At 38.1% G+C, this 13291-nt stretch overlaps 1 protein-coding gene across 1 annotated transcript; it reads left to right on the top strand.

The window, feature by feature from the left end:
- The first annotated feature begins 4531 nt into the window (after nt 1-4531).
- On the top strand, nt 4532-5029 carry LOC108144291. The gene is made up of 2 exons (XM_017268979.1): nt 4532-4623; nt 4682-5029. The coding sequence occupies exon 2, from the start codon at nt 4697-4699 to the stop codon at nt 4922-4924; it is 228 nt and encodes a 75-aa protein (XP_017124468.1). The 5' UTR covers nt 4532-4623; nt 4682-4696; the 3' UTR covers nt 4925-5029.
- The last annotated feature ends 8262 nt before the right edge of the window (nt 5030-13291 follow it).

Below are 13291 nucleotides of genomic sequence, written 5' to 3'. Positions count from 1 at the left end.
TGTCCTACCTTCCATAGTGATTTCGTTTCTTCCCGAATTTTATACACCCAGCAACATTTTCCCCGAGCTTCAATCAGTTTATTCAAGCTAGTTCCGATTCCGGGGCCAAACAAAAAGCAATTAGCTGGCACAAATCCGTGGAAAAACAACGGGGAATCAAGACATGAGAGCAGGGAAAAGAAAAACAGAGCAACCCGGAAAAAGTCCAATAATAAATAAATAAAACTTAAAGCAACTCACATTAATGAGGCCGCTTGGCGCCACTTGGCATGACAAACATGTGGCGCACGTGGCCAGCAAGCCGAACTTGGACTTGCTCTCGGGTGTTTGGGTGGGTGCCCCAGTGGGTGGTGGTGGGTGGATTCGGTGCTGGGTGGTGGGGTGGACAGCACTAATTCCCTAACATGTCACGAATCATATTGAACATGCGGCTGTGCCAAATGATGATGAGTGCCGACCAATGCAGGAGGGAAATACTACTACATGTGTGGAGCAGGGAAAAGCGGAAAAACTAGCAGACAGACAGGCGATTGAGCATTGAAATTAAGCCAAGTGCTGTCTGTTTCCGCTTGTAGAATGGCGATGGCTAACACTTAACTCATTTTCTACATGTGCTGCATACTAAGAGTGCAGTGCTCATTTCGGTTCGCTGGCAATTATAATTGGGTGTGCGGAAATTGTGTAATTTTTCACAAATTTTCATGCACCATTCCGCTCAATCCTCCCTCCCTCTTTGGCCCATTAATTATTATTTTGCTCGCACATTTCGCTGATTTATTGAGTGTCAGCTGGGCGGGAGGATACATGGAGGGTATATTGTATGCACTGGCATATTATTTTATTCGCTGCCCCAACAGCTGCAATCACTGCGGCCTACAAATCTCTCCTGCGCGAAACAAAAAATTAAATGCAAATTGCAAATGAAATTACATGCACTTCCACTTGAGAAGAGCGCAGGCCAAAAAACGCAAAGGCAGAAATAAAAATTATTAAACAATCAACAGCTCAAACAGAAGCTGCGGAATACCTAGACGGGAAATCCCCTCCCTTCCTTCTTTTTTTTATCCCCCCTCATGATGACGCACATTAAAAGCCTGCAACATTCCGACCGCCATTAAGTCAAATGGATGAGCTTGTGTGTAATAAAATTTTTTATTATCATCTGTCGCTTGCGCTTGAAGCATCGAAATGAAAACCAAAAAACCAAAAAAAGAAAAAAAACGAAATAAAACAAGAAGTGAGTGGAAGATGGGAATCTGGGAGATATCAGTGGGAAATGGAAAATGCCCTTTGGCAAAGAAAATTGCTTACAAAATCTAAGGTCTACGGAGGTATGAGTTTTATTTAATGTTCGGGCATCTATAACTAAAGAAAATAAATTGTTAGAAAATGTTCTTCACAGATTTTATTCCGGAAAAGCTGAATAATTGTGTTTATAAACTATAGTTTTGGACAAGTAAAATATTTATTTATAAATCATTGTTCTTAGGCAATGTAATTAAAATTATATATTTTGTTCGTAAATCAGATAATAGAAACCTTATAAATACTATAATGGGTGTGTATTCGAGTTCACCAAAATGATTGAGTAAGCTAATCGAACCACTTATCCTGTTAGGACATTCAGACAACCGCTGCCTTGTCTTGGTAAATTCACGCAAAACATCACTGAATCCCACAGAAAGGGACAACAAATAGGGGGGAAAAGAGAGGTAGACGGGAGCAGGCATTCAGAAAAATGATGGTCAGCAACAACAGCAACAACAATCGGGAAATATCAGCAACAAACTTTTGAAAAACAATTTTTTCACTTTGTCTGCCACCCAGGGAATATATATATTTTTGCATTTTTTTTTAGTTTTATGGCATTTTAAAAGTAGTCAGAGCCCCACCGCCAGCGGCCTGGCATTTTACACTCGACTGGCGTGAAAATTCATTAAAAAATTGTGTTTAACATGCCAAACAAAAACAGACAACCCAAAAAACAAGGCGAAAAATTTTTGCGAAATTTTTTATTGCGGTTCAGCAGCGCCAACGGAATTTTGTTGGTCTCACGGATCTTTTGCATTAATGGCCGCACTTTTGGCGTCTTTTTTGACATTTATTTGACGCATGGCAATGATGTTCATAAATTTTCCCCGGATGAAATGCAATTCGCGCTGCAGCAGCTTTTGGGATGTTTTTACCCTCGATTTCTGTCATTTCCGCTGGGAATCTCTAGCTGCGTCTTGAGACTGTGGACTGAAATGAGGCCTGTCACCGCCAGTTGTCTTTCAATAGAGGGTCTCCAAACTCAACCACCCAACCCCAAGCAATATGTGAAAAAGCAATTTATGCGAAAGAAACTCGAAGAATGGGAACAACTGGGGGGATTGGCAGAACAATGGCACGAGGCGTTGGTGACTTTTCAAAAGGAGCGAAGCGGAGCGGAGCGGCCACCCCTCCGCGAAATTCATTTGTTATGCAAGCTACATTTCCGTTTCCGGTTAACACAGTTAGCAGCACGACTCAAGACCAATTGAATGGGCCCAGAAACAACGAGGGCCATAACAAAAACAGGAACAAATACTGCAACGTCAAGTCGGAAAAGTAATTTGCATTTGCTCGCTGATTAATTATAGGAGTGCTTAATGATGGAAAAAAAATCATTTTCTGGCTTTATTCGTTGTTTTCTGAAAAGTAAATTGATTTTTATTAGGCTTTGCTAACGATAGAGTTTCCAATATTATGTAAAAATGTCACAACTTTATTTATAAAACAACCAAAAACTAGACAGTTTCTGACAGACAAATAAAAAAAGGAAATTATTTCTAAAAACGCCGTCATTTCGATGCAACTTAACAAACTCAAGGCATTTGAAATGACGGAAAGTAATCATAACAAAAACAACGTAATTTCTTTAGATAAAACATACAATACGATCTTTCGAAATCAAAATCTGATGTTGCATAGATACCCTTTCAAGTACTTTTAAAACCTAAGTATGTGGCCCCCCCAAAAACCTATAATACCATTAGATTGCGTATACGTAACGTAATCATTATTTGTTGTTTTGCATTCGTGTAATAAGTAAAATATATGCAAATTTATCGAAAGCGAAATGTATTTCCAGCTTATTTGCATTTCTGCAACGAGCGTCGCATTGCGGTCGAAAAAGTCGAGCGGAAAAAGGGCCGCTTAAAATGCATTTGGGCCCAGAACCCAAGCCCATATCGGTGTCCCATCAACCGCAGGTGACGGAGTGTTTGGAAAAGGAGTTGGGTTCCCATCGTAGAAGGGGCTGCCCAATTGTTTACACCACACGTACATACCATAAATTTGCCACACACAAATGCGTTGAGTATCTATCGAGCACTATATCATTATTTGCCAGCTTGAGGTGCGCATTAATAATTATCGCCGGCGATGAGATCCCGACTCAAAAGGAAGGGGTCTTCTTACAGTTGAATGCTGCTGAATTGCATGGCTAGGAAGTTTTTGGTTGATCTCTGAGTCACCAGTGATGAACATTTGATCAATGCAGAATAATATAAATGTAAATAGCTAAATATGCTAATAATTAGTTGTAATTTTTAAACTAAGAAGTCTCGAAATCAATTAAATATTAAGACAATTTGAGAATTATATCTATTCAAAAATACAAAAAGTCTGTTTACGTATTTTTCTGCTTCTGTTCTCCTCTTGAGAATACTGTTATAACAATTTAATAATAAACATTTTCGTAATGGGACTCTGTAGATAATTAAAAGTAAACTTTTTTTAGTCGTCCATTATTTTAAATTTAAAATTCGTGTTATTCTGCTAGAATCTTTAGCGAAATATGGCTCAGATCAGACTAACTAAAGAGCAGTGACTCTGATTATCAGCATCACCAGTCGTAACACCGTACTACCCATCGCCACCCACCAGAGGGAGGCAGTGGTGTGGAGGGTGGTGGGTTGACTGCTGCAGTGACTGTCAAGTCAAGTTGGCCGCAACACGTTGCCCCTAATGATTTATCATCGCTCATGCTCATACTTATGCTTATGAGTGCCGCACGATGATGTTGATGATAATGATGAGGATGAGAACGAGTACGAGTACGAGTACGAGAACGAGAACGAGAACGGCACTGAGTGCTCAAGTGGTGCATCCTTTGCCATCGTTGGCGTTAATATCTGTTTAGCTGCACTCTGGCTTTCTGCATTTAAGCCAGCACTAATTTATGCAGAGTGACTTCTTGGCTTTTGGCTTAAACTGCCAGTGAGTGCGTTGGGTGGATCTTTTGATTGCGATTCGATTTGCATTGGCATTAGATGCCATTCAATTAAACACGCAACACTTGTGGTGCTTTAGTAAGCTAGAAGCTATAAGCAATTTACTTCCCCCGATAATTGAATCGGCGCAATGAAAGTGATTATTATATTTAATGAACACCTTAGTTGATTTTACACTTTTTAAAAACATAAATTATTATTTGTTTTTTTTAATACTAAACAGTTTTACAAATAATTGTTTTATAAGTTCAACTAGTTACTAAATGGCTTAAAAGCTTTATTAAGCAAGCATTGAAGTACAAGCCAAAATAATTTTACAAAGACTTAAGACTCGGAAATGAATCTAAAATATTTGTATTGCATTATTGTAAGTTAAGATTGCAAATATTAAAATGAATTACCAATCTCTTTCTTTTTCTTCATAGTAAAAAGGATTAGCAATGGCCGATGGAGATAATTTTACCATGGGACCATTTCCAGAAGATGCTATAGAATATTCAAGTACTCTTGCAGAGAGCTCTTCGGAAATCACTATACCAAGTGTCTTGATATCGAGTGTAATGCTCCTGGGTCAAATATTGTGGCTTAGACTAAGCTCTAAGCAAGCAACTGTGGAAAAATGCGACTTGGAACCAATCAATGCGAATTCTGTTGTAAAAATGATTTGAAAGACAACAAAAACAGAAAATGTAACTATTGATTGGTGTATTTAAAGTTCATTTTAGATCGAAGTCTTGGGTCTATTAATAAATTAGTACTGTGATGTGACAATACAACTTGTTTTTTATGATGTTGAATGTTTCTTATCTCGAGTTATTGGCTTAAATTAAAAGTACGCAGCCCCAGTTTCTGTTCCAGAATTTTCATCTTCAAATTAAAGGCAATCAAGCGGAGTCCTGCTGCCGTGGCTCCTCGTCCTTTTGGTCTTCGGTCAGCTCCTTTGGCATCTTCTGTCCGGCAATGAAGACATTTTGAATAGCACAAAAACAAACAAGCGGCAACCAAATGCCAGCACTTGCCGCTGCCAATGTTCCCGTCCTCTATTTTTTCTCTTTCCTTGGCTTTTCTACGTTCCTGCTCTATCTTCGTCTTGGCTTTTTCTACACTGAGGAAAACGATCAACAAGCTGCGTTATCAATTTTGTATAAATTTATAAGGTCTTTGATATAGGGTCTTTGTTATGCCACCAACAATGCAATTTGCATTTATTTAACAACCTGGTAAATTGAAAGGTTAAGTAGATTTTTTAAAATACATTTTTTTTATACACCCAAAAACAAAGTGTTATAGAATCTAAACAATTGATACATAAATTTTAAGCTATTGGGTATAAACAAATTGATCATTATAATGAGTATTTAATTAACACCACGAAAGTATTCAAACAAAAATAATTTAATTTCTTAAAACCAAACTTATATTTTTTTTTGGGTGTAGACTCCGGTGTCTTAGCTCAGGTAAAAATAAATTGTAAATAATTCCGTTTATGCGGCATGCGAAGACAAAACACATAAAACTGCCAACCAACCGAGCAGCCAGGCAGCCAACGAGCTGTGAGAGGGTTGGGTGGTGGTTGGGAGGCGGTTGGGAGGTGGTTGGGTGGTGCTATCTTGGGTCAGGTATGAGGGGTGGCCAAAGGTGAACCCCAAGTGCTGTTAGAATTTACTACGCTCGAGGGGTGGGGTGGACCAGGGCAACGACGGCGCTGCAGGTCATTTTCATGGCTGCCGTGGCATACGTAATTGAATAGCAGACAGCAGGAACAAGGAAGAATCGAGCGGTGGGAAATGGGAAATGGGAATGGGTCCAAATATACCTCGCACTCGTTGGATTAATTTTTAATGAATTCTCTCCTTTAGCCCGTGCTCATTCCCATTCCCATACCGATACCCATTCCGTTTCCATTGCTGCGACGTCTTGCATTTAGACCGTCTTTATTTGCGGCAGCCAAGACAAATACACAATAAAGCGACGTGAGTGTGTGGGCCAGGATATAAAAACTTAAGTGAGATCGAGTAGAGATGGAGGTGGAGGTGGAGTGAGATCTTGGCAGCAAAGTGGAGCGACTGTCGGGGGGTCACTTTAACAATTTCAGCCATTTAAGTTTGGCGTCAGTCTGTTTCTGCTCATATGCAAATACTGATGGGGAAAGCGGGTTTTGAGCCACAGGAATTATGAAAAATATGTCAGTTCACAGGGCCAAAAGGGTGAGGGCCACTGCATGCACATGCAAGCAGATTAACATTTAAATTAAAAAAGCAAAGGCCGCAAAGTGCCAAGCCAAATAAACAAAAGTGTGCAAATAAATCATTGATAAGACTAGCAGATACCTCGCAAAATAAAGGAAACAGAAAAATCGTATACAATCTAAACTGGAATTAACTAGTCTTATTAAATAGTATTTATTTATATTTTTATCAACAAATGCTATTATTTTTTAAGCAAGTTAAAGGCTCGTTCTTTTCCGTCTAAACTACATATTTCAAAAACAATAATTGAAAATAAAGAAAGATATATTTAAGGAACTTAATATTTTGCTAATTATACATGGAATGTGCTCTGGGTTTATATATTTAATATTTATTTGAATGTAATTAATTAGATTACTTGTAGCTGCTTATACCCTCGAGCCTCTTGAAAATGCAGCGAAATCCGAAGTTGCCAAAAAGCTCGCTCGTTTCTCTCTCCTTTCGCAGGACTCGCGTTCTCTTTTGGGTGTCCTGCTCTCAGTTGCAAAACAGCTGCTTGTCCTGTGGCATAATTCCGCTTTTGTTGTCCCTTATTATTGTTGTGTCAGCTGCCAAATTTTGGATTATCCCCTGACTTTTTTTTTTACTCCAAGAGTTACCTATGTGAGTTTTAATCTGTTTAACATAAAATAAAACCAATTAGTTGCCTACTTAAGTGGGTTGTGCAAGGTGAAGTGAAGTCAAGTGCTTAAAACTGTTCTTATTCCTAAAAGTCTATAAGAGAAATAAATTTAAATTAAGGAGATTTTATTCAATTACTTATGGTAATATTTTTGTTTTTTTTTTTATATATTAAAAACCAAAAAAGGCGCAAAGCTGCAGCTGCATCAACAAGAAAGTCAGCTATCGAAAGCTTGAGTTTTATGTGGAAAAGCTCGTTTTGAAAAGCTTTGGTAATGCAGTTTTGGGGCGCAATCGAAGAACTATTTGAATTATACAATTCAAGTCAATAATATAAATAAAATGTGATGAACAGAAGTTGTTGTTGATTTAGGGTAAGTCTAAAAAAAAACAAGAATATTTTTCTGCTTTTAAATAAAAACTTCAGTTGATTGAAAAAGAGATTATAGAAAAATCATCCACAACGAAACGTGCTCAAACTGTTTTTCAAGGGGATTAGACTTTAAGTTGCATTAAAGCGATTTTAGTTTTTATTGTTAATACTATTTGTGTGCAATTCTTGGGAGTGAAGGACGGTGTTAATGATAAGCATGCCCATTGCTAAATAAAAGTATTTGGTAATGCTCTAAAATGTTTGCCAAACCATTTAAAAACTTTCCTATTGAGCATGCAATTTTTGCACAAATAAATCAAATATGATTATTTGATGACCTTTCTGCCCCCAAATGCTGATTTTGCTCCACTCGTATCTGCAGCAAATTAGCATTTGTTCAGCCAACAAAACGAGTACCCAGCTCCTCGGTGGCCGTAAACAAAATGTTGCAGCATTTAGAGCGCAAATAAAAATGGCAACGAGGAAAACAAGTTCTCCTTTTCTTTCTCCCTTTCTCTGCTTGGCCGGCTACACATTCTCAGATATTGCATAAATAATTTATGTAGTTATTTTTGTCTTTTGCCCTTCGCTGTGTTCTTTCCACAAATAGTTTCTCGAATGCGGATTCAATTTGCCAGGGCCAAAAAGGTGGTGGTATATTCTTGACTCTTCTCTGCTAAGAAAATGCATATTTAAATCAAATAAAATTCCTCGACACGGAATTAAATGTTTAAAAATTTAAAAACTGACTTTCGCTGACTGGCACCCTCTTGCCAGTCATCATCTCACCTTGCCATAGTCCAACCCTTCGGGGAGTCGTTAATTTTTATCACATCTCGTCGCCCCCGGGTCCTTGGTCCTTTTTCCTTCGATTCTGACTGCATTCCACTCCAAAAATGCATTGGGCTCTGGGGAGGCAGGTGTCTGCCCATTTTCTTGAGACGGCATCTTTTATTAAAGCCGAATGGAGGACCCAAAAGGACAGCAGAGGAAACTTTGGTCGCCGCATTGGTTAGAAAATGCAATGAAAATTGGGTGAATAGTGAGCCAGGCAAAAGTTTTCCTAAACGAATTTTGATTCACTTAAATTTATCATTAGGAAGTAAACTTATAAGAAATTCAAGTGATGATGTTTAGAAGGGAATAAAAATGTTTGTTTTGTATTGAATACATTTAACTAGACGGGCTCATATAGCTGGACTTTTAAGTATCGTTTATTAATTAGTTTATTTGTTTGGTTTCTAGTTTGACAATTTTGAAATTGATATGTTTTTATGCCTTCACTAATTTTTTATCTTAACTCTTTTAGGCAGACTTTTGCCGTATTTTATTGTTTTGATATATTATTTAAAACTTTTTTAAATACGTTTTAATAATTATAAAATCCGGATTTTTTTTGCTAGCTAGCCCTTAAGCACTTACAATTTCGCATATACCTTTTGGTGAGGGTAAATTTCGCATTGAGACGCGACATGCATACCTAATGACCGAATCTTCGCAGTCTCTCTCTTTTTGGCTGTCGGAAAAGTAATAAAGCGTGGCCAACAAAGCGAACTCAAAGCGAAATTCGTCAGCAAAAGTAATAGAAATTGAAGGCATGCCCCAAAAAAGGGAAAAAACCGAAACGGAAACGGAAACCGCAAGCGGGTAAAAGACAAAAATGGCTGCCCGTCTAACCGAAGTACCCTCCTCTAACTGTCCGTTGATTATGAATACGGGGAGCTGGCTGACCGCAGGCTGCAGTCTGTTAAAATCCGGGGTCGTCGGCCCTCGAATCCCGTGTCGCATATGTAAGCAGGCCACGTTGCAGTTCTTTGTTGTAAATTGACAAATATGCAAATCAGACCCAGACGATCAACAGGAGACAGGAGTTGCAGGAGTACCGCCTCATAATCATCAGCTTGCAGCAGGACCTCTCAGTTCCCTGTTTGCAGTCTCCTGGTTTCGGTTTAAATTTGTGGCCAATTCTGGGGTTGCGCGTGACCTGGAACCGGAGTTCTTAGCCCGCTGAAGGCGCTGGCATTGTAAATATAAAAACTGACAGCCACTTGAAGGCCAAAAGTTGACCAAAAGCCTTTTCCTCTTTTTCGCGCTGAAGTCTCTCGCTAATCGCCGGCATTTCAAACGCTGACCGTAATCCTAATTGGCCAAAGTCGCCGGCGAAAGGCGTCGAGTGCTAAATGTAAGCAGTTGGCAATTTTTTTAATGATTTGCAAATCCGCCTCTAAAGATGCAATAAATATTGGGTTGAGCTTTTGGGCCAAAACACTAAAAAATTAAATAGAGCTTATGGGATGAATTTTATTTTAATTCGTTGTACATATAAAGTTATTAAAAGTTTGAACCCTAAAATTCGATAAAATATATCTTATATTTATTCTTTTGATACTTTATCGTTTTTTTTTTAACTCGTACTTAATTGATCCCAAAATAAAGGTAGCCCCAAAACTTTTTTCTCCAGTGTAGAAATCCCTAAAACCAAGCTCAGCAATGTGGGGAAATAAAAAGAAGTCAAATCCGTTGGCAGGAAAAAGGCACAGTCGCATTTTTTGGGCCGCTGCAAAAGTTGTAAAAATATATAAAAATTAAAAAGTTGTAGTCCAAAAACGGCAGCACGATTGCCAGACAACGAAACCAGAGCCCACAGCAAAACTCGGAAACAAACCAAATGGAAAGGGAATGGAAACGAGAACGAGAACGAAACCAATAAAGCAAAACAAATCCACTTAAATGTGCCAAGTGACGACGGCCACAGTGAAAAAAGGCCAAAAAGCTGGGGCACCGTCCAAAGTGACAAAGTTAAATTCGAAACTCATAAATTGGCTTATCCACTTAACTGTTAACGGGTTCTCTCTGCCCAGGACCAAGTTTCGTTGCCAAAAAAAAAAACACAAAATACAAAAACCATGGTAGATGTAAAAACCGTTGGCTAATAATGGCGACAACCCAAAAAACGGCACTCGCATCGATCAGGCCAAAAACTCGGACTCAGACTCGACCGCTTCATTTGGCAGGGAAACTTTGCCCCTTTGTCCCTGCTGAGATTTTTCCGCCGAACTTTTCGCATCATACTTCAATCAGCGTTAGTCACTGCCGCCGCATGTCCTTCAACTTTGGCTGTGGTGCATCTAGTATGAGTCCTTGCAGCAGCCATCCTGATGACTTTCTTACGCTCGCTCGCCCTGTTAGTCACCGGCCTCGGGTTTTACTTTAATTCGCATTTTTTAAGAGATTTATACGGCTGCAAATAAGAAAAGAAATACAGTTTGTTTCTATAAACTCTTAATATTTTAAGGAACTCAAATTTTTAAGCTGTGAACGCCAACGGATTGCAAGTTTTTTGACGGAAACTTATATTAGTTTTTTCACTTTAAAATTATTTATATTTTCCATAGCGATAATCTTTTTATTGGGAAACATTTTATATTATTAACGAATATGAACAAGTTAAAGCCTGACCCATCCTTTTTTTAAATACAAAATATTATTCTTTAGCAAGTTATTAAGGCCAAAAAAAAGGCATTGAAAAATATATAAAATTATTTCGATTTGTTTAAAAGAACCCTTAAGTCAGCAAGAATGGCGACACATGCCACACTTTTTCCATTGGCTGCCATTTGCAACAAATTGCAGCTCATTAGTTGGAAATATTGCGGAAAAAAGAATAAACGCCGAGACAAAAGCATAAAACAGAAATTGAAAGCGCAAGGAAATTTTCCGCTTTACATTGCAAATGTCTTGCTCTAAAAACAGTGGAAAATAACTAGAAAACCATAACGCTTTGAAGAAGCTATGTAACAAAATATTTCCCAACTTGCTAGAAAAATAATTAAAAAACTTTATGATGAATCATTCAAGCGCACATAAGATATTAATTTATGTAGAAGTTATTACACCTTCGATGTTGAAGACGTTCCACTGTACAGGCAGCTGCAACTGATGCGAATTTCTTGCAAAAATTCCACCAAGACGAGCGGCAAAGAGTTGTGCCAAAAGTTGCCATAAAAATAAAATACACCTGGCGCCATTCGCAGGGAAAAGGACTTAAGGGCGGCAGCCCGCAGGGGGCGAGGTCGGCGGAAAAAAACCCACAAATATGTGTGCGCATGCTGATGTGAATGAAATGTTTGCCTGTGGAAATGACCGCTCACAAACACACAGACACGCAAGGCGCATTTATGGCATAATTAATTAGAAATTATACGCGTTCTGCATGTGTAATTTGCATATTACTCGACCAGCAGGCACCGAAATGAGACAGAAGACACTGGTGTGAAAGAGACGGCATTAGCATGCGGCAAGCTGACGCTTCATTGCGGTCATAGAACATTCCATATTTGCTCTCCAGGGGAAGTCCCCTGGGTTCCGGTTCCCGTACTCCCCATCCATTCCGCATAAAGTTCCCTTCCTGCCACTGTCAGCAGTCAATTAAGAAGCATTTTTAAGCGACTTACCCAGTGGTCAATGCATAGTGTGCAGGGGTATGCTAGGCAAATTACAGAAAAGCTGCCAAACTATTGAAAATTATTTTATTTAAAAAATAACTCATAGGTAATAAACCTCACAGATAATTACACGTTTGCATTCAATATTAAAATTCTAAATCGAAAAAAATATTGCACAAAACACATGTATTAAATAAACAAATATTCTATGTCAATCAAAGTAATGCTGAAATCATATAATTCAATTTTGAAATTCCATATTATTGCTGAAATCAGTCAAAATGACTAAATTACTCATTTTTATTATATTTTATGAGTTTCATATCATTTTAAAATGCATCGCATTGAAAATGCTCTATTACGCAGTGCTAAAACAAAGTATTACAAGTATTACAAATAAAGACAGTAACAATTATAGGATATATGTTTTTGTTTTATTGAATATTAAATATTACATATATTTTTATGTGATCGAATAATTTGAAAACTTCCCAATAAGAAATTATGTTACAGCTGAATCCCGTCTACTCTTCATTGATTATAAGCAATACTTATGTTCCTTATAAATCAAACAACTTTAAACCTTTTCAATCAATTTCCTTCCCCTTTTCCTTCTTAATTTTGATCCTTTCAAAATAATAGGCAGAAACAACACTCGTCTTGTGCTGTCCACTTTCGAGGGCTGAGCTCTCTATTAATAAAATCTTGGCGGATGATCTAAGTAATTGAAGATGTAATGCCCCGCCAGTTTGACAAACAACTGCTGTTCTGTATTGGGCTTGTTTGTCCCTTAAAAGTTTGTGGGTTTGGTCTTCCCAACAATCTGAAAATCCGCAATGCAATTTTCCACTTGTTCGCTTCGTTGGTTTGGCTTCACTTCGTGGAATTCATTTTGACATGTTTCTCTAGAATTTAATGCCATTAAATATTTCTGCTGATTTGGCGGAATCGTTTTCTATTATTCATAGATTACCCGCTGATAAATGTTCTTTGTTTCTGTTTGTCAGGCCGCGTATATCCACTCACAAACAATTTTTACTTTTTAAAGTAAAACAAATAAGTGAAAGTAAAGGCGACAATAAAAAGAGGAAACCCTTGAGTCATTTCCCCAATGCGAAAAACCTCTAAGGAATATTTTAACTGGTTTGAGGGTAAGTAAAGTTTATTTGATAGGCGCGTGTTTAATTTTCACCCCTGACACCTTGTCCCTTCGCTCGTGTCTCTTCTCATAACTTATTTAACCCGAATGGCCAAAAATAGCATTTGTGCCTGGCATAACCAATTGCTTTAAAGTTGGAGTCAGCCGCACATCTTGAAAATTCCTGCGGCGTATTTTTCCAGCGCCGA

This window comes from Drosophila elegans, unplaced genomic scaffold (genome assembly GCF_018152505.1).
Source record: "Drosophila elegans isolate 14027-0461.03 unplaced genomic scaffold, ASM1815250v1 contig_183, whole genome shotgun sequence".
Classification (NCBI taxonomy): Eukaryota; Metazoa; Arthropoda; class Insecta; order Diptera; family Drosophilidae; genus Drosophila; species Drosophila elegans.
This window is presented reverse-complemented; position numbering and strand designations above follow the sequence as displayed.

What these genes read in the sequence shown, in the direction of transcription:
- LOC108144291 (XM_017268979.1), top strand. Translation starts at nt 4,697, where the DNA reads ATGGCCGATGGAGATAATTTTACCATGGGACCATTTCCAGAAGATGCT.